General features: G+C 46.4%; 1 protein-coding gene across 1 annotated transcript in view; it reads left to right on the top strand.

Moving 5' to 3' along the window:
- The first annotated feature begins 3,778 nt into the window (after window positions 1–3,778).
- Window positions 3,779–21,691, top strand: part of CD81 (CD81 molecule) — a 78,763-nt gene continuing 60,850 nt past the window's right edge. Inside the window, exon 1 of the mRNA XM_006134911.4 lies at window positions 3,779–4,049. Within this exon, the coding sequence (XP_006134973.1) occupies window positions 3,984–4,049 (66 nt within the window). The 5' untranslated portion in view covers window positions 3,779–3,983. The remainder of the gene's footprint in view (window positions 4,050–21,691) is intronic.

The following is a 21,691-nucleotide window of genomic DNA, read 5'->3' as shown; positions in this document are numbered from 1 at the left end:
TTGCAGCAAGGACTCGCTGGCCTAAGAATCAGTGGGAGGTAGGTGTCCAAATACCTTTGAGGATCTGGATCTCTCTTACTATGTGTATATAAAATACTCAGAACAATGGGACCTGGATCTTCGTTGGCACCTGTAGGTGCTACATTCATAAATAATAGTTTTGCCATCTTCATTTTGATATTATTCTCCCTATGTAGTTCAGACATTATCTCCAGCAAGTTCTTGGAATGTACTGGAGGCATTTTTTTTTTAATTTCAGAAGGTGAGAAAGCTATTGGAGGGAAGCAGTTCTAGATTTGATTTTAACAAGTAGGAAGGAATTGATTGAGAATTTGAAAGTGGAAGGCAACTTGGATGAAAGTGATCATGCAATGATAGAGTTAATGATCCTAAGGAATGGTAGGAGGGAAAAAAGCAAAATAAATCAATGAATTTCAAGAAGGCAGACTTTAATAAACTCAGGGAATTGTTAGGGAAGGTCCCATGGGAAGCAAGTCTCTTGGGCTACGTCTACACTGCAGTGCTATTTCAGGATACCAGAGGTATCCCAAAATAGCTATTCTGCGTCTTTTGAGCATACCTGTTATTTCAAAATATAACAGGCTTACTATTATGGCATCCCTCTAAACCTCATTCCACAAGGAGTAAGGGACATTTCGGAATAGCGATTTATTTTGAAATAACTGCTGAGTAGACAGCACTACATTTTGAAATAAGCTATTTCAAAGTTGACTCAAAATAAGCTATGCAATTTGCATAGCTCAAATTGCATAGATTATTTCGAGCTATGAGTGCAGTATTGACACACCTTAAGAGGAAAAAAAAATTGGAGAGTTGGCAGTTTTTCAAAGGGACATTATTAAGGGTGCAAAAGCAAACTTTCCTACAACACAGGAAAGATAAGAAGTACGGAAGAGACCACGCTGGTTTAACCAGGAGATCATGAGTGATATGAAAATCAAAAAGGAGTCCCACAAGAAGTAGAAACTAGATCAAGTTATAAAGGATGAATACAGACAACAAAACTATGTATGGGGCAAAATTAGAAAGGCATAGGCTCAAAATGAACTCAAACTAGCTAGTGACATAAAGGGTAACAAGAAAATATTCTACAAATGTTTTAGAAGGGGAAGGACAGGTTGGAACCACTACTCAGTAAAGAGGGGAAAACAATAACAAAAATGTGGAAATGGCAGAGGTACTTAATGGCTTCATTTTGGTTGTCGCTAAGATGGCTGGTGGTGATTGTACACCTAGCATTGTGATTGCTGGTGAAAATAAGGTAGGTTCCGGAGTTAAAAAAAATTAGAAAAAGAATAAATTAACAATTACTTGTACAAGCTAGATGTCTTCAAGTTCCCAAGGCCTGATGAAATGCATCCTAGAATACTCAAAGGAGCTGATTGAGGAGATATCTGAGCCATTAGCCATGACTTTTCAAAGATAATACAAGACAGGAAAGATTCCAGAAGCCTGGAAAAAGCCCACCTATAAAAAGGGAAATAAGGACAACCCAGGAAATACAGGCCAGTCATTTTCACTTTTGTAACAGGAAAGATCATGGCACAAATAATTAAGGAATCCACTTGCAAACATCTAGAAGATAATGAGAGAAGAAACAGTCAACATGGATTTTTAAAGAACAAATCATGTCAAACTAACCTGATAGATTTCTTTGATGGCATAGCAAACCTTGTTGATAAGAGGAAGTAGTAGAAGTGGTCTACCTAGACATTAGAAAAGCTTTGGATTCAATCTCAAATGTCTTTCTCATTAATAAACTAGTGAAATACAACGTAGAGTGGACTACTATATAGTGGGTGCATAACTGGTTGATTATTCCCAGAGAGTAATTATCATGGCTCGACAAACCGCGGCGAAATCCACTTGCCAGCCCCACACCATGCATGCGCCAGACCCGCACTGCGCATGTGTGCACCGCCAGTGAACAGGGCGACCGGCTAAAATCTACTCGCCACAGGCGAGTAGATAAAAAGGTTTGTCGAGCCCTAATAATTATCAATAGTTCACAGTCATTATGGAAGGACATAATGAGTGGGGTCCCACAGAGCTTGGTAATGGGTCTGGTTCTGTTCACTATCATCATCAACGATTTATATAATTACATATAGAATATGCGTATAAATTTTGTGGAAGATCCTAAGCTGGGAGGGGTTGCAAGTGCTTTGGAGGATAGGATTATAATTCAAAATGATCTTGACAAACTGGACAAATGGTCTCAGGTAAATAGGATGAAATTCCATAAGGACAACTGCAAAGTACTCCACTTGGGAAGGAAAAATCAACTGCACACATGCAAAATGGGAAATGACTAGGGTTGCCAGGTGTCCGGTTTTGAACCAGACAGTTCAGTATTCGAGCGTTCTGTTCGGGAAACAAATTGAGAAAATATAAATGGCCGGTATTTTCTAAATAAGATGTAATGTAGATTGTGATGTAATGTCAAGTGTGTCCAGTATTTTTGCTGAAACCATTTGGCAACCCTAATGACTGCCTAGGAAGGAGTATTGCAGAAAGGGATCTAGAAGTCATAGTGGACCGCAAACTAACTACAAGTGAACAGTTTGACACTGCTGCAAAAAAAGCAAACCTCATTCCAGTATGTAAAAACAGAAGTGATATAAGCCAGTGTTTCTCATCCTTTTTTATAAAGTACCCCTTCACAAAAAAAATATATATATATAAGTACCCCCAGTACCTACAGTTTTCAGACACACAATTTTTTTCTACCATTGCAACACCTTTGTTTAAACAACTTCATCGTAGCAGGGTGGGCGCTGAAATTTGTGGGTCTAAAAAGTACAAAAATAATAAAACGCAATAAAACTTAAAACAAAAATTCAGTTTTCTCCAAATTTCAATTGTGTTGACATATCCCCCACACTTCTCTTGAGTACCCCTAAGGGTACTCGTACCACTGGTTGAGAAACACTGATATAAACAAGACACAAGCAGCAAGATTTCCACTCTACTCTACACTGATTAGGCCTCAGATGGAGTGCTTAAGTTTACTTCCCTAAGTAGTCACATTGATTTCAATGGGAGTAGTCCCCACAGTATAGTTAAGCATGAGTAAGCATGAGACTGGGATGTGGGGGTGCAGGAGTCTTAGCTGGTGTGTATAATGGGCACAGAGTTGGAGTGTGGGGGTGCAGGGATGTTATGGCAGGGGCTGGGGTTGTGGGGGGTGCAGGAGTCCAGGTTGGGATGTATAAGGGGCTGAGGACAGGGGGGTTGAGGTGTATGATGGGCTAAGGGAACAGGGTTGGGGCTTGGGGGGGTGCAGGGGTGTTATGGCAGGGAGCTGGGGATGCGAGGGTGTTTTGTGGCATCAGGTCTAATACAAATTATACATATTAGATGGGGATGGGGCCGGGGGGGAAATCAATGCGCAAAAGCTTTCCCAAATTTAAAACGGCCAGATTTAACCTGAACTACCCCAAATTTCCAGCAGGCATCTGGAAAAATTCCCAGGCACAGAGCGGCTCCACTGCTGAATTCAATGATCCTTTAGCAATATATTTTTCAGTAGTCACTTTGATTTGTAAACCGGGACCCAGAGCTACTTATCCATCAGTCTCCTCTCAGAGTTGCTTGAGAACGGCCAAGTATTATTTATTATTATTATTATTATTTATTATCATCTCTGTGGCATTTCAGACGTGGGTTGAAAGTCGGCGGGGGGACTTTGGGCTGGCTGCCCCCAGGAGGCGGTAGCCTCTTCTGGAAAAACGACCTACGTCTGAGTGGGAGGATCCTGGCTTAGCAACAGAGTCGGGGGGTGTCTGTAGTGGAAGGAGGGAGGAGATAAAGCGGAGAAACAGCCTAGCACCTCGCCAGTCAGCGGAAGTCCCAAAGGAAAACAGAGAGGACCACCCTCTACAAGAGCTGCGGCGCTTTTGCTCGCTCTGATTTAACAGGCCCCGTCTGGCAGGCAGCTCTGCCCACCGACCTCTGCCGCCATGGGAGTGGAAGGCTGCACCAAGTGCATCAAATACCTGCTCTTCGTCTTCAATTTTGTCTTTTGGGTGAGTGCGCGTCTTCCCCCCTGGTCTCGCGGCGCTGCAGGGGGCGGCGTGGTGTCTCCTGCGATGCGTGGGGGGCTGTGTTGTGTTTTCTCCTCCTGGCTGGGGGGGGGGGGGAGATTCCCTCCCCCAAACAATGCAGCGGGCTCAGCATGGAGCGGCGACTTGGCTTTGCTTGGCGTGAGCGGGAGGCGCAAAACCTCCTGCCCCGAACCGCTACGAGCGATGAGGGAGCTGCAGAGGGCTTGGAAGATGGAGGAGGCTTAGCCCAGGAAAAATGGTTGTTGCATTGGAAACACACAAGGGCCTGAGCCGTGAGCTCTTCCTATCCTGCTAAGGAACCGTTCAGAATTGGGTTTTTTTTTTTTTTTTTAAAAATCCCCGTAAATCTAGAGGTGGTTTTTAACGGGCTGTTACATTCGGAAGGCTTTCGTTGATTGATCCAGGGTTAAAATGCACCGACGCCCTCCAGAGTTAGTAAACCACCTGTAAACTGAATTGGTAGACGCTTGGGAGGCATGGAGGAGCTCTGTTTATCTCTGCTGAGTGGAGAAGGTGTGGGTACTAAGTCTGGTGCGTAGTTACATAACATCTGAGGGTGTTTCGCTCGTGGGAATGAGTTATAACTACATCTGCACACCGATTTGTCTTCTGGCGTTCTAGTAGATGGGCACTAAATAATCACTAAAGCGTGCAAACCCGTGATTAGAGGCTGGAAACTGGAGTCAGACCTGTTCCCCCCCCCCTTTCCTTTCCTTTTTTTTAAAGGGGGGAATCTCTTCTATAAAGATTTTTTATCTTTGTAATTAGTTTTGATGCCAAATGTTCTAATATGTAGAGTGAAGTTGGCTCTAAAAAACAAATTAGCTCAAAATGAGGAGAGACGTAAACCTGATTTTTAAAAAAATCTATCTAGTGCTCCTCCTCCTCTGGTATTGCGAACAGGGAATCCGGACAGAGTGGGGGAAGATGTTTCCCAGCCTTGAGATATGAATGGGAAACTGTTGCTGTGAGATTAAGACTGAGAGTTGGTTGCTTGGGAAAGGGCTGCTACGGGTAGGAAGGAGAGAGTTAAAAGCCAGTTAGTTGTTTATAAGCTAGACAAATTAGGACGAGCTACATAGAAGGGCGATCTACACCCCTCCCATCGTCTCGCACTCTCTCCCTGCTTGGAGAATTTTGCAGGGACCACACCCCGAATCTCGGGAAAATCTTTGCCTGAGTTTCCACGGCTCTAGATTTTAGAAGAGATCCGGTTTTGGTTGTTTTTAAGTAACGGTCTGAAGAACTTGAGCCCTGTTGTTTTTCATGTTATTTGAGAAGTAAATCTTACTCTGTACGTAGCAAGAGGGGTTTTCTAGTAGTTGCCTGCAATGAATAGTTAATCAGCTCTACACCGCTGTGTTAATTGAACAATAGGTTGCATAGGCCTGTCTGTGTAATAAGGTCAACATGTTTGTCCCAGTTATGAGCCCCCCCCCCCCAGGGTTTTTTGTGGGTGAAGGGCTGTGTTCTTTGTTCTGTTTGGCTATTTATTTCTCATGCCTTTTCCTTCCTGAGTTGGAGCTGATGTGTCCAGTTATTGCTGGACATGTTAGGGTCAGTCAGTGATGCTTTGGTGCTAGGATGACTAGGGCTGTCTCAGATGATTGGTGGTTCTTGCAGCTTTTTTACAGCCTGTGCAGTAGTGGAACACCACCTCCCTGCCCTGCTTTTGCTGGCAGGAAAGGATACATCCGTTTTCACCCTACTTTTAAACTGAGTTGACCGCATATATTTCCATTGATCGGACCCCACCGCTGAGCAGCACCATCTCAGAGAGGCAGTTTAGACTAGAAGGAGACACTGCTGGGAACTCCTTTTCATTCCCATGAAATTCTGGTTCCCTGGGAATCCCTGGGTCCGCTGACAGCTAGAAAATGCAGTGCCTGGAACTGTGAAATGAAGCGTTCACTGAGGGTGAAGTCTGAAGTTTTTAAAAAATATTATTTTGAAACACCCATTTCTTCTTGGTTGTGTGAACTGACAGCACTTGTTCAAGATAATCTGTTTATATGATTCCATCCCCATCCCACCCCAGCTAGTGAAAGATGATTATCTACAAATGTCTTCTTTTCTGGTTTGCTGGTCATAGACACAGGAAACACTGCTTTAACCGATAACTGATTGTGTTTTCTGGGGATTTCCTATTTATTTGCTTCCCTGGGCTCCAGCTCTCCTCTCCTCAGTAAGTTGGCAGCACTTTTAACTTGGGCCATACTGCCAAGCATGCCTAATCTGCAAGTAGCTATACTGGCAAAGCTGTACTTATAGCAGTATAATGTATTCCACACACCTACAGTCCCATCCCCCCCCAACACACACACAGTACCAGTAAAAAATAAAAAAAGTCTAAGGGGTAGCTGTGTTAGTCTGTAATTTAAAAAAAATTCCCACGTCCAGCCCTTTTAATTAGCTTCATAATTGTCCGATAATGTCTGATGATGTCTTCATAATAGTCTGATAATTGTCCGGTACTTCTTTTGCATTTATATATACACCTTGGATTCTGTTATTTCCACTCCAACTCATCTGATGAGCTGAGCTCATAATCCTATATGTTTTTGTTAGTCTCTAAGGTGCCATAGGACTACTTATTGTACCAGTCAAAGCACAATTTTGTTAGTATAATGACATCTGTAATAGGGGCTGGCATAGCTGTGTCTGTCTGGGACCATGCCACTGATTGATGACTAATGCCAGCAGAAGTCTGTAGTGTAGATGTGATCTCATTTTGCAGTGCTGTGAACTTCTCTGGCACCTTTCCTCAGAAGATCTTGAATATTTACAAGCATGGATGGCTTAATCAACATGGCTCTGGCCATGAAAGCATCAGTTCCATTTTACAGATAGGTAAAGTGACACCCAAGGGCATCCAGAGAGCAAGTTTTCAATCTGGGAGTGGAACTTCAGACTTTTTGCTGTTCCAACTGCTGGACCACATGTCTGCCCTCTGTTATCCTTTCCCATGTATTCAGTACTACTGTCTGGACACACTGGCATCTCCTTAATTCCCCTTTAAAGTAAGTTCAACTGCAACCCACCCTTGTTGCACTGCATGTTCTCCAATGTAATAGCTCCCTATGAAATCATAACCAGAACGTAGACACTTCATCTCTGGTGTACATTCATGTTTAAAAATGAGCCTCATGCAATATTTCCAACAGTCTCATTATAACAAGATTGTAGAAAATTAGCATCTTCATCTAAGCACCATATTTTGGAGTCACTGCTCTTTCCTTCTTTGTTCCTTCCCAGTTACCTAGTTCATCAAGGAGCTTTTTCTTTTCTTTGTCCTAGTTTCCTGGCTTAGTTGTGGGTTTTTTTGTGTGTTGGTTTTTTTTTGACTGGGGGGGAAGTTGTTCTTTGTGGCGACGCTAAGCTCCAGCAGGAAGGATGTACAGCAACTATATGAACAACATGCAGTTGCAGAGCAAACCTGCCTGTTCACATCCACCCTGGTCTGTCTCATAGGAAATGACTGTTTTCCTAATTGTGTCAATGTTGCTTTTTCGTAGAGACTAGTGCACTCTCTTTTCTCTCTTTTGAAAATGTCCTTAATGAAGAGACCCTTTCCTGCGTCTGTCAAGAGAGGGACAGAGCCTCCTCCCCCCTCTGCCTTCCTTTCCAATAGAGCTATTTTATTTGACACTGGGAGGAGGAGGAGGTGGTCAAGGACTGGTAGAGCTGGAGTTGTGCTCTAAGTTCATTAGAAGGGCTGTTTAATAGTGGCATTTTGCACCTACTATTAAAAGCCATGGCCCATGTTTCCAGAAGTGACTAGTGTGTTTTGGCTGCCTAACTCGAGAGATCCTGATTGCTCCTTCTTCAGAGAAGGAATAGAAGTGCCTCCTATTTGTTCCATGAATAATGGAATGTTCAGACTGTCAGAAATGGTCCTGAGAGGCATTGAACTCCCCAAAATACAGGATGTCTAGTCTTAGTGCTGGAATCTCCACCAGGAAGAGAACACTCTAAAGAGGCAAAGCAAACGTACCTACAGGCGTGTCAGCAACACACAGTGGCAATTATTCTGCTGATTTAAGGATTGGCACGAAGGACTCCCTTGTAAATCTGTTTTGGAACTGGGAGCAATAGCATGGGAACCTCATAGGTGGCAGAAGCTTCATCAAGTGAGCTGTTTCGAACCCAGCACAGATGACAGACTGCTTTGGCCCTGTTGAGCCTCCATCCATTGGTGCCATCCTTGTTCCCACTCAGGACTAAGAGTTGAGAACTATGCCCGCCCATCATTCTGAAGGTTTTGACTGGTACCTTTCCATGGGTAGTTGGTTGTGGTTGGGATCAGCACATAAGCTGTGTCTGTCTCCACTACTGACCCTCGTTATCAAGCAGTTTCATCCCAAATGATGCTTGCTTAGAGGCTCAGAAGCTGGGAGATGTCTTGGGGCAGTTGTGGGCAACCCTGCAGCCCAGTGAGGTCATAAGTGTGGCCCACGATACCACTGGTTTCAGTCCATGTAGTTTTTTTCCTATTGGTATGCAAGTGCAATTAGCAAAACTGCCTTATCCCAGGGGACTGTCTTGGTTACAACAACCTTGCAGCCCACTGAGTTGGAGGGCCACTCACGTGGCCCATTCACTAGCCTGAGTTGCCCACTGCTATCTTAAGGTATCTCTACACAGCTAGGAACATTCCCTCTCCCCCCCAGCCTTGCAGAAGCAAGTCTCAGCCCCATTCAACTGACACAGGCTTGCAGGGCTAAAAATAGCCATGTAGATGTTTGAACTGGAGCCTGGGCTGGGGAGGGTCTCGGAGCAGCTGGAGCCTAACCCTCTACCTGTCTATTTTTAGCCCATTGCCTCAGTCAGTTAAGCCATGCCTGAGACTCGCTGCTGTGGTGTGTGGCTTTTTATATTTTTATTTCCTGTACAGCTGTACTCTTGGGAGGGCATGACTAACGGTATCTTGTAGCTTTCATAACTGTGCTTTATTGGAACACGTATGCTTGATGTACTGTATTGGGGTTAGTGGGAAATCTTTAATTACCAGTTGAAATTAGAGCTTAGGAAGGAGATAGTGGTGTCTTAATGCAGTGGTCTCCAACTTTTTTACACTCAAGATCACTTTTTAAGTCTCAGAACAAGAGAAGATCTACTGCCCCACCCCTCCCCTAAAACCCCACTCCTACTTTGAAGCCCCGCCCTCTCAATTCTCCTCCTCTCCATCACTTGCTATCCCCAGCCCTTATACACTCTACATTGTCACTTTTTTCCAATTCTTCTGTAGGAAGAGGTTTTTCCAACATTTAGCCTGTCTAGACTGGACCAATTGTCAGAAAAAACCCTTCTTTTGGCAGCCCCCTTATTCCTCGTGGAACAAGGAATATAGGGGTTACTGAAAAAGCATGTTTGCTCTTCCACTAAAAAAACCCGGCAGAATAAACACATCCCTGGATGCAGAAAAGTTTTTTCTGGGGTATCTCTGGAATCCTGGAAAAACTCCTGCAGTCTAGCTGTACCCTCACTGGGTTGAGACAGGATGTGAGGGCTCTGGGGTGGGAATGAGGGATTTGGGTGTGGGAAGGGGTGAGAGGCGCAAGCTCTGGGAGGAAATCTGGATGCAGGAGGAGGTGGAGAAGGGGACGCTGGCTCGGGAAGGGGGCTCCAGGCTGGGGAGTGTTGGAGTCAGATGGAGGGTTGGGGTACTAAGCAAGCCACAGGCTTGTGGATAGGAGGGTGCAGGAATTTGGGTTGCGGTATGTGAGGGGCTCAGAGCAGGGGGTTCCAGCGTATGATAGGCTCAGATCTAGGATCTGGGGAGTACAGGAGTGTTATAACGCTGTGGCCAGATGGGGGCTTGGCCCCAATTGGGGGTTTGTTGACCAGGCTTCATTTTTAAATAAAAGACTTATGTCAAACACAAAAAGTTTCTGCACTGTCTTTATTTATGAGAAGGGCAGGGAACCTTTTTGGGTCAGGGGTCACTGACCCACAGAAAAGTCACTTGGGGCTACACAAGGGAGATGCAAAACAAAAACAAACAAACAAAAAAACCCACCTTCTCCAAAATCCCCCAAGCCTCACTAATGTATCCCCAACTGTGCTGGTGAGAGCAGGGGATGTGGTATTGGGAAAGGGTATTAGTGGCTGATGGGGCAGGGGACAGAGTGGCAGTGGGGGCAAGGGACAGGGTTCTGGGGTGCGGGCAGGGGGGAGGGTTCTGCAACAGGGGGCAGGGTGCCAGTGGAGGAGAGGGGACAGGGTTCCAGTGGGAGTAGGGAGTCCCCTGCACCTACTTCCTCCCAGGACTTCTCCCCCTTTGGAGCAGGGAAGCTCCAGCGGGTGCCTCCTCTGGGGCCAACTCCCCCTTCCTGCAGAGAAGAGTGCACCTAGGCTGAACACCATGACCAGTTGGCCAGGCAGCCCTCCTTTTTGCTCCAGCCCAGCTGCCCTGCACTCAGCTCGGGGAGGCTGTTCCGCGCTCCTGCTGATCTGGAAGCCCTTCCTCTTTGCTCCAGCCCAACTGGAGTGAGGCACAGTCTCCCACGTCTGAGCGCAGTTCAGGTGGGCTGGAGCACAGAGGAGCGGCTGGCCATGGTTTCCAGCCCAGGTGTACCACGTTCTACCTGGGCTGGAGCAGAGGAGAAGCCACCTGATCATCTGGAGTGCAGTGCAGCCTCTGCTTCTGCTGAACACCGTGGCCAGCTGACCAGGCAGCTTCCCCTCTGCTCTAGCCCAGCTGCACGGCGCTTAGCCCAAGGAGGCTGAGTCTGGCTCCAGCTGGGCTGGAGCAAAGAGAAAGGGCTTCCCAGCCAGCAGGAGAGCGGCGCAGCTTCCCCGGGCTGAGCGCAGGGCAACTGGGCTGGAGCAAAGAGGAGTGGCTGCCTGGCCAGCTGACCATGGTGCTCAGCCATGAGGCACCATGCTCCATGTGGGCTAGAGCAGAAGGAAAGTGGCCTGATCAGCTGGTGCGCGGCACAGCCTCCTCCATCAGGGCCAGCTGGCCAGGGTGTTTCAGCCCTCCTGACCCAACAGATCCCACCACAGCTACTCACCTATGTTGCTGCTCCATGAGTAGCTGCTCTGCAGACTGCCAATCCAAAATTAGTTGTGCGTAGGCGCGAAATCCAGAAGGAGCTAAAGATCTACTCATAGAGGCCCTGCGATCAACCGGTAGATTGCAATCTACCAGTTGGTGACCATGGTCTTAACGTAAGGTTTCTGTACGTTTCTGTTTGAAGTTCTGCCACTCAGTCTAAGTCACTATCCCCTTGCAGTGTCCATTCTCTGTGAGCACAGAGCTAGATTTTCAAATGACTTTGGTACCTATAATTGGGGCCAGATCGTCAGAGGTGCTCAGCACTCAATATGCTGCTCAACCTATGGAGTAGTTTTTAGGATCTGTTAAATTTTGGTGCCTCCCACAGTTTCTCAGGGCTAACAGCAGACTAGCTGGTTGGTATGCAGAGCTGCTTTGTTGTTGCCCTTGCCAGTTCTCCAGACTCACTTGCTTATCTGCACTGAATCCATGTTGTTGGCACAGAAGCGTGAGGGAGGACAACAATTTGGCAGAACTCTGGACTTTCATTGCATGTTAAAGGAAAGCTTGTTTCAAGGCTTAAGAAAGGAAGCAGTTTAAGCTTTAACTTCATTCACCAAACAAGAGGAAAAACCTCTGTCTCCGCCCCCATGTTTGTTCAGCTGTAGTGTAAATAAATGATGACCTCTCCTCCCCACCCCCACCTCTCAGCCTTCAGTACCTTTTGAACTCTTAATAAGGCAGCTATAATATGGAAGTGGATAGAGGGACTGTCTCTTTCTATCAACTTATTGGAGAGTGTCCTACCAAAAAGGTCTCCCCTCCCCTTTTTTTTTCTTATTTTAAGTCCTTTAGCCTAAGACCTTATGTAGAAGCTATGAGGCCATGCTAACAGGTATGGCATAGTGGAAGTCTTCCTAATTTTGATGGATGGCTACATTAAATATTATACTAGCTTATATAAACACTAGAAAATGTACCCGACATTGCTTGAAGCTTTTATCTCAATTAACTATTGTTTTTCTTTTAAATGGTTATTCTGGGGTGGGGGTTCAGTATGCAGGCTGCCTTGAGGAGAAAGGACAACCCCAGCCCCCTCTCACGGCAGCAGTTTGGGTCTATGGCTGCTGCAGAAGGCACAACCAAGGGTAGACAGATGCACAAATTCACTCTGTGAACTATACAGTTGATAGCTGTCCCTTTCTCCACCCCAGTCCCCTGCTGGCCCAATGGGCTTATAGTTGTTCTGGGCCCCATCTCTGGCCCCCTGCCGTTCCCCTGTGATCATCATATAGTAGCCCAGTGTCTGAGAGTCTGTAACGCCGAAATGCTGGCTGTTCCCTCTGGGGGGGCGTTGTTGCCTGAAATGCTGGCTGTTCCCTCTGGGGGGGCGTTGTTGCCTGAAATGCTGGCTGTTCCCTCTGAGCGGCCCATGCTGCATGAGGAATGTGGGACCCAAACGGCTGCTTGCTCCCCCGTGGCAGCCTGGCTGAGTGGCACAGAAGGCAGCCAAGTGCCACGGCAGGAGAGGAAGGGGGGTGGGGCGGTGATGGGCGGCGTGACAGCGGCTCCAGGCCCCGCCTTCTGGCCATGAATGTCACCACCCTGCCCCCTTTTGCCTCCTGCTGTGGCACTCGGCTGACTTCTGCGCCGCTCAGCCAGGCCGCTGCATGGGAGCAAGTGGCGCAAGCAGCTGTTTGGGCTCCGCGCCCCCTATGCAGCATGGGGAGTGTTGAGCCCAAAAGGCCATTTGGACTCTGCGGTCCCCCGAGTGAGAGGCAGGAGGGGGAGGAGAGTTGAGAGAGAGGGAGGGGGGAGGCAGTGGGAGGAGAAGAGAGAGACACGGAGCGAGAGACTGAAAATCACGTCTTATGACAGGCTAACTGGCTAGTTCTACAATATAACTGTCCTTCCTACAAGACCCCTCCCCCCTTTCAATTTTAGGAGAAACAATCAAATTCCCAGCATATCCCATTGTCCTGGAACCACCAAATCCTTACCTTGCTTTAAGAGAGAAGAGGAAGCTGCATACCAAATTTGTTCGTCCTAGCTCTTACCATTTAGGAGGTGTCTTGAACAAATGGACTCACAGAGGGGCGGATAGACAGACGCACATTTCAAAATATATACAGGCAGTCCCCGGGTTACATGGATCCGACTTACATCGGATCCCTACTTACAAACAGGGTGAGGCAACCCCGCACTAGCTGCTTCCCCCCAGCAGACCAGGGAGACGCAAAGCTAGCCCCCCCCCCCCCCAGCAGACCAGGGAGACACGGAGCGGCTTTTCTCAGTAGACACCTCAGCTTGAGAATAAAGGACTGAGGGGAGTGAGGTGTGGGAGAATAAAACTGAGCTCTGGAAAAATGTTTGGCTAGAGTTTCCCCTACAATATGTACCAGTTCCAACTTACATACAAATTCAACTTAAGAACAAACCTACAGTCCCTATCTTGTACATAACCCTGGGGACTGCCTGTAGTAAAAAAGAAGATTTAATCTGCCATTTGCAGGGAGTGCGGCAACAATTTTTACATGAGGGGGAGCTGAGAGCCAACCTATAAAATCTCTTTACCGTGGAAATCACTTCAAGCCATGGGGTGGCTGCAGCATTCCTAGTTCTGGTACCTATGCATGTATACGTGGTCGAATGGCTATATATACCATTTACAGTTTGTAGGAAGGGTGAGTGAGGTTCTCTCTTTTTGTAGTTGATTGAGCACTGTGGGTGAACACTTCTCACAGAATGACCATTCTGTATCTGATCTCTGTCGTCCTCTTCCAAGGAACCCTGACCAACACCTTCAAAAAATGAGCCTAGGAGCGACATTCATAACTCTGCAAGATAGCAAAAATCATGGACTCGCTGGAAACTTGCTAGTTGTATGTCTTGCTACAACAGTCCACTATCTCTTCCTCTTCTTTCTGCAGAGGGGTTTATTTTCCATTTTGATTGTTTTCTTTAAACATTCAGAAGCTTCACAGGGTAGCCAAGTTAGTCTGTACAGGATGAATTTAAAAAAGCAACAAAAGGCCTGGTAGCACTTTACAGACTAACAAAACATGTAGATGTATCAAGAGCTTTCGTGGGCACAGCCCACTTCTTCAGATGATCTGAGTTATGAGTTATGATGTGCAAACCCAACATTGTTAAGCATAAAGGAGTTAACACATTTCTTCCACTTCAATCTGGGGAAGATACTCTGAATCACAGCTAATTATGAAGAGGAGCTTTTTCCTTTTTTTTCCCCCCAAGCTGTATTGGTCCAAGACAAGAGACTTTTTGCTCACAGTACACTATGTGTTTCATATCCTAGGACCAACATGGCTACAACAATATGGAAAACATTTGTAATTCGTATGTACCGTACATGTGGGTTCTCATCCCTTCTGATATATTTAACTCCATAAGTGTCAGTGTATTCAGTTCTCACTGTCAGCTTCAGAAAGGACTTTAGAATCTGCAGCTCCTTTCCATTTAAAAAAAAAAAAAGGACTATAGGTCTGAGAGGCATTTTCACCAGCTGGTGGTGGCCTGGCTTTTTTGGCAACGTGCTTGATGTTCCCAAGTGCTCCTTTAAATATGAAGTCATTTCAGCCCTATTCAGCACTGACAAAAGCCAGGGCAGTGCCGCTGAAGTTGATAGGAGTTGTGCCAAAATTCAGTCCTTATGAGCAGATGCAATTCTTTCTCAGTGGTGGTCTCCTCAATTGGATTGACTTGCATTGTTGTAGTCGTAAATGAAACCACGGCCAGATACTTGAATGCATTGCTTAAATGTCGAATCATAGGACGGGGAATTGGGAGTTGATTTTATTCTTAGTTTTGCTACTGACTTGCTGTGTGAATGGGAAGTCGCCTGATCTCTGCCTCCATTTCACTATAGGAAAGTCATAGAGTGCTTTGAGATCCTTTGAAGACAGGCATTCCAGAAGTGCAAATCAACATCTGGACATCAAAAGGGGCTGATACTGGCTGCAGTTAGCTTGTGTCTCATTAGGTCATTGAGGGCCAGACTGCCAAGTGCTCAGCACTAAGAGTTGGGGCAGGAGTTTCCAAAGCACTTAGCACATGTTTCTCTGTGTTAAAGTCCAGGTTTGCTGAGGAGCTGTGCTATTGATGTTCTGAGCTCCTCTGAAAACCTGTCTTTGAAATGTGAAAAATATGCACTAGGTAGTGCTAATTCAGATAGGGTTTTTCAAAGAAAAACTGCACATCCTCATATCTCAAGATGGAAGTGTCACTGGTAGCAGGTTGCTTGAACTGCTTTTTCAGTCTTGTGTGTAGATATGATGGCTTTAGTTCTAGAGGTTTGGTTATCTTTAAACGACAGTTCGATCACGGCTTGTTTTGGTTATTCACTTCATTGAAGATTGATTCACTTCCCCTTCTGCCCCCTCACAATCTCATTTTTGCAATCTTGAGCAGGCAAGCAGATGTTAGTGCCTGTACTAACTGGACTGAATTGAAAGCAGAGCCCAGTCCAGGGTTTGGAGCTGTGCTGCCTTCATTCAGAATTGGATTGGTCCACACCAAGAAGTGTCCCCAGAGAGACTACAGGAAGCCAGATAGCTTCTTTTAAAATATAATTAAACATAACCAAGAAGAAATTGACTTGCTCTGAAAAAGATCACCCAACTTAGACTCTAATGCAGCCAGTGGCAGTCTTCCAGATCTAGAGCACACACTGACTGCATTTCCAGGGAAGTGTCTAATTAGATGGCATAACAGAGTTCCCTTTTAATTCTGTTTTCCAGACAGCAGATAGCTATTTTCTCTTGTCTGTAGAGGGAATATATGGTATTGTTAGAGGTAGAGGAAGGCATGGCATGGTGAATATATTATATGAAAGATCACTTTCTGGTTTTGATTAATGACACTTGTGTTTCTTGTCTCTAACTTAGGGGTTTTTTTATTTTGTTTCTTTGGATGTTTCTGGACTTTCCTCCTGCCTTTGCTCACTTCCCTTTCATGGACATGGCTTAGGTTCCTTATTTATTCCTGTTTTAGGGAACTCAGTCTAAAAAGAGAAACCACCTGGAATGGAAAGGAAAGAAAACAAAGTGAAATGAGGTAAACCTCGCATAACAAGCTGCCTGTCTACCTTCATGCCCTTTCTTTTAAACAAGAGGCATGAACCATGGTAATCCAATAAAGCAGAAGAAGAGCTGGCTTGTAAGACAGGAATACTATTTTATTTGTGCATGGATGGCATACAGTGTTGCAGCAATGTCGATCCCATAATAGCGAAGAGAGAGATGGAGGGTAGATAGTACCTTGATCTGAGGAGCTCCATGTAATCTCAAAAAATTCTAGCAGAATTTGGTCCAATTAAAGGTATTACCTCACCGTCATTGTCTCTCTGACAGGCTTCAGTGGGAGTAATCCTTCAGAAAGGCACATGCTGAGATGTTTTTCAACGCAGTCTAGGAGATTTAGACACTTGACTGCCCCTCAGATTAATGGGAGTTGTGTGTCTTAACTAGGGATGTTAGCTAACCTAATTTTTGGTAAACATGTAACCGCTGAATTTTTTCAGCAGTTACATGTTTACATACGGTGGAGAAGGGAGCAGGTGGGAGCTAGTGCTCAAGAGAAGCCAGCTTTAAAGCCAGCTCCCACCTGCCCCCCACTGGAGCCAGCTCCCACCTTCCCTCCCTTGCTGCTGCTGATACATGCTCTCATCTCTAGTCTTAACCCATTGGGCCTCCTTTTTTTTTTTTTTTTTTTTTAAATCTCAGCTGTACTCCTTTGGCCTCAGGACTTTACAGTAGAAACACACTCTAAGTTGCTCTGGGATGTTAGTACAGGGGGTTCTGTATTTAATACTCATTTGGGTTCATTAGTGTGTCCCTTGTGTTTCTGTTCTTGTTACGATGGCGTGTGGCCTTGTGGTTTGACGTGATAGAGGAAGGTAGACAGTGTAACCAGTGTTTCAACTTCTAAAACCCTGGTATGGAAATCGTGTGAGGTCAGAGGGCCCGGAGTTGATTTCCCACAGATGGGGGGTGGGTGGGAAGGGGGTGTGGAAGCCCTGAGCCTGACTGCAGGATCTGGCTTCCTGCTCTGACACTCCTGCTACCCCCAGCTGATGGAATGGCAGCGCATGAACACGCTGACTGGAGGCTTTCCCTATGTCACGTTATTGAATTTTAATCTGAACAAGCAGATCACTTTTGTACCCACTATTGTGCATTTGCCCCAAATTTGGGGCTGCATGGACAATGGCTCTTAAGGCTTGTCAGTTGATACCTGAGGCCACACAATGCCCTGAGAAGGGCACACATGAATAACTCCATGGCTCCTTGCCTAGAAAGAACATAGACTGGTTTGGTGATCATGTGATCAGTCCCATTTGGGAGGCACCAGCACCCAGAAGAATGGTGGTTTTCCCTCTGCATGAGCAAGGTTATAAAGGTATCCTGAGGCTGCCTCCATCTTGTCTTCATTCCTGCCCTTGGCTCCAGAAGCACCTTTGATAAGGACATAGGGCCCGGAAAGCTTTGTGGACCCATCCTAACATAGGATATACACCAGAGACTTGTAAGCTTGCAGTTGGTTACATCTCTGCTAAGAGCCTGCATTAAGAACTTGGTGACTCATTTATGTAATGTGTTTTCTTTACCAATCTTACTCTCAACCTTTTCTTTCTTTTTATTAATAAATCTTTAGATTTTAGGACTGGCCCAGCGTGATCTTTTGGGTAAGATCTGGGGTAGAAATTGACCTGGGACTGCGGCTGGCCCTTTAGGACTGGGAGAACGTATCTGGAGTTGGTGAGATTGGTTTTATAACCTCTCATCTGTGTAAGGCATAGTTGTGGCACAGGTAAAGCTAGAGTATCTAAGGGGGATTGCTTATGAGACTTCTTGCTGCCTAAGGTGGCAGATGACGTGCTCTGTGTGACTGGTTTGGTGCCTTATAGGGAAGAACCCCAATCTTGAGATGTAAAGAGCCTGTTCTGAGCAATTCTCCCTGTTTTGACCCTCCCAGATCATCTGTTATATTACACCCCCGCTGTTCCCATTAGCCAGAATCTTGGCCAATGGGAGCAGCAGGACACGGTACCTGGGCGCAGCAGGGGACACACAGCCAGATAAGTGCCCTCCATCCCTTTCAAGCCCAGACCCCGCACCCTCAGCCCACTCTTGCACCCTCCCTCCTGGCCAAACGCTACGCCCTCCCTTGCTCCTGCCCCCTGGCCAGACACCATGACCCCAGCCCACTCCTGAACCCTCCCTTGTTCCTGCATCCTCTTTCCCAGCCTGGGACCCCACCCTCAGGCTGCTGTTGCATTCTACCTCCTGGCCAGATACCCCCTCCTGTACCCAAACTCCCAGCCAGACCCCCACTCCTAGCCCATTCCAGCGCTATCTCCCACTCAACCCCCCAACCCTCACTCTGTCCTGCATCCCCATCTCTATCATGCTCCCTGGCAGCCTCCTTCTGCACACTGAGACCCTCATATTTGGCTTCACTCCAGAGCAGTGTTTCTTAAACTTTTTAAGACCGAGGAACACCCAACAATAATTTTCTTTTATGAGGAACACCAAGGATTTTTTGTTGGGGTTGGGGGGGAGGGAAGGTCAGGGGAGAGTCATTGAGCAAAAAAACGGCTCAGGGGGAAGCTGTTGAGAGTTGTTCAGTTGGGGGGGGGGGGGGAGTCGCCTGTCTGTTTAAGGGCGGCCATCATTTTGAACTCTGTTCTCCGCGGCGCACCTCCAACTGCCTCGTGGCACACCGGTGTGCTGCAGAACACAGTTTAAGAAACACTGCCCCAGCGCCTAGGTGGGCTTTCAAAATCTTCTAATCCCAGGACCTCAAAAATTAATCTGGCCTGTGGGAAGCCCTGAACCTTGGTCCTGCCTGTCCTCTCTCTTTCTTCTTCCTCCCCTTCCCGTGAGAGGATGGAGTGAGATGTCTCAGTTGGGGGACGTATTAGCGAGAATTGGGGGGATGCCTCTTTGTGTGTAGCCCCTGACTGAATTTTTTTCTATGGATTAGTGGCCCCCAACCCAAAAAAGGCATTTTGCCATCATGGGTGGTTGGCTAGTGGTCCACTAAAAGGTTTGTGTTGACCAGGTTGGGCTGTGGGCCGAAAAGTATGAGCCGCTGCTCTAGTCCAGGTCCTGTCTCAAGAGTGGCCAGCAGCAGATGCATGAGAGGAAGGTGTAAATGTTGTTGCAGTTAAGCCAGGGATGGAGACTTTTTGAGAGAGAGGGAGGAGGGTAGGGAGAGGGGGTCAGAAACCACTGACCCCTGGCTCCCAAGTGAGAAAGAGGAAGAAGAAAAGCCTCACAGATGTGGCCCCCAACTGAGAAGCAGAAAGGACACCTCACTCCCTTTGAGCTCCAGCCCCACAGATGAGGGGAGGGGAAGGCACCGAGGCTCAGGGCTTAATCCCAGAATTAGATGAATTCTTCTGGAGATTAGTAGATTTTGTGGGCCCTCCCTAGGTTCTGGGGTGGGGCCAAAATAAGAGGCTCAGAGGAGGGACTGCTGGGAAGCAGGCTTGGAGTGTGGGGTTCTGGGGAGAGGGAAGACAGAAGGGGGCTTTCCTGGGGAGGGGGGCATGGGCTATATAGGTTTCCCATCCATGCAGTAGGCAGATAATGGGATAATTTCCTCCTTCCCACATGTTTGGTCTCATGTTTGTCTTCAATAGTTGGGGTTTAAGCCAAACTCATATTAAGACCTTGAATATGCCTTCATATTGTACTAGAGTTTTCCTTTTAAACTGTTTTACAAACAATATTGTGGGCCTGGTGAAATTCTACTCTTGAAGAGGAAGAGTTATGTAGTACAGTCTCTTCACCAACCAATCGACATCCCAATATCTTCATTCATCTAATTTAAGTGTAATTTCCTGATGGTTCTCAAAGTTTTGCATGACTCCTGATGTACTGTTGAGGAGGACAGACTTCCCATTTTACCAAATCAATCGCTTAAATCAGGGGTGGGTTACCTTTCTTGGTTGGGGGATCACAGTCCCCCCCCCCCCCAAAAAAAAATCAGGGTCTGCACACAAGTGAGAAGCGAAAAACAAAATAAAACCCTCAAACCCTCACTGATACAGCTCCAGACTGGGAAGGAGAAAGATGTACCTCACACTCTCCTCACACACCAGAGCCTAGGGGGACCCAGCCTAGTAGATTTTGTGTGTTCCGGTCCTGTGGGAAGGTCACCGGGGAGGCTGGAGCACCAGTGCAGACTCCCCAGTACTGGGGAGGGGGCTGAGTCTAGGGGGGCCGAGGCCAGATCCAGACAAGCTGGGGACTGCCTCTAGCCTCTGGGCCTGAGGTTCCCCACCCCTGCCTTAAATCATGGTAAGGTGAAAAATAGGGACAGACTGAGGGGAGACTGCTGAGACTATGGGTGTCACGACTGTGGGAGCAGTCCATGTGAACTTGGGACATAACCTTGTGAACTCGTTCAGTCTCATTTTAAACCTGTCAGAGTGATATAATGCTGGAAGAGCTTACACTTGACGTAGGATATAACTTATTGTGATAAACAAGTCAACTTTGTTGGCATAAAAGACCTTTCCTCCAGGGAGGTGTTCACTGATGTCCATTCAGACACTGTTATGGTTTGCTGACATTTCCTGCCCAGTAAATCTCCCTGGGAGCATTGCCAGATTCTTACCCGCTCTCTGGTTTTGTGTTTTTTAAAGCCTGGGAGTGGCCAGCCTGTTGCAAGTCTTGCTATGACTTAAAATTTCCAACTTCTCAACTGAGGGTGACTTTCTTCCCTTTAAAAAGTATCCACAGTGGGGTGGGAAGGAGAACATAATGGCTCTGAAGAACAAGACTATGGATCCAGTCACTGTTCTTTTTGTCCTGGATATCCATAATACCCAACAAGGAGTAAGTGTTAAGAGAGCTACTCTGAGAAGGAGACCATACAAAAAAAGATCAGTCTGGCAGTTTAAGACCATAATGATGATCTAAGAACACAACAGACAAGTATGAAAAACATGCATTCTCACAGTGCACAAAAAATTGGTGCTTCAGAGATACCATAGGTGTCTGAAAACAAATCGGGGATGTTAGTGGTTAACCTCATTATGGTTAATGGACGGAGAGGGAAAGGGCTGGAGTTGTGGGCGGGGACCCCCTGTGGACAGGGGCTGCTGCCAGATCACTCTCTGTTCACAGGGAGTTTGGACCCATTTAACTGGTTAACTGGCTAAATTTAACATTTTACCAGTTAACTAATTGGGATTTTGAATCCCTTGAACAAATGGGGTTCCTTTAGTCATGTTATGTGGGCTCCGTGAATATTAGCATCTTTCTCCAGAAGTTCTCATATCCCTGTACAAATGTGCTACAAGACTCCAAACTCCCTTTGTGATGCAGGTAAGAATTATCCCTTCCCATTCCTGTGGCACAGAGAAGCAGTGTGTGAAAAGCATTTGCCCATATCCTCTAGGCAATTCTGTAATAGAGCCAGCAATAGTAATTAGGACTCTTTACTTTGTCCTTCAATCTTAAAACTCTAGGCATTCTCTCTGTTTTCTACCTTGAGTGCCACTCCACTGAAACACTGTGGCTGTGTCTACACTGGCCACTTGTTCTGGAAAATCGGCTGCTTTTCCAGAATA

The sequence above is a fragment of the Pelodiscus sinensis genome, chromosome 5 (assembly GCF_052426305.1).
Source record: "Pelodiscus sinensis isolate ZL-2025 chromosome 5, ASM5242630v1, whole genome shotgun sequence".
Classification (NCBI taxonomy): domain Eukaryota; kingdom Metazoa; phylum Chordata; order Testudines; family Trionychidae; genus Pelodiscus; species Pelodiscus sinensis.
This window is presented reverse-complemented; position numbering and strand designations above follow the sequence as displayed.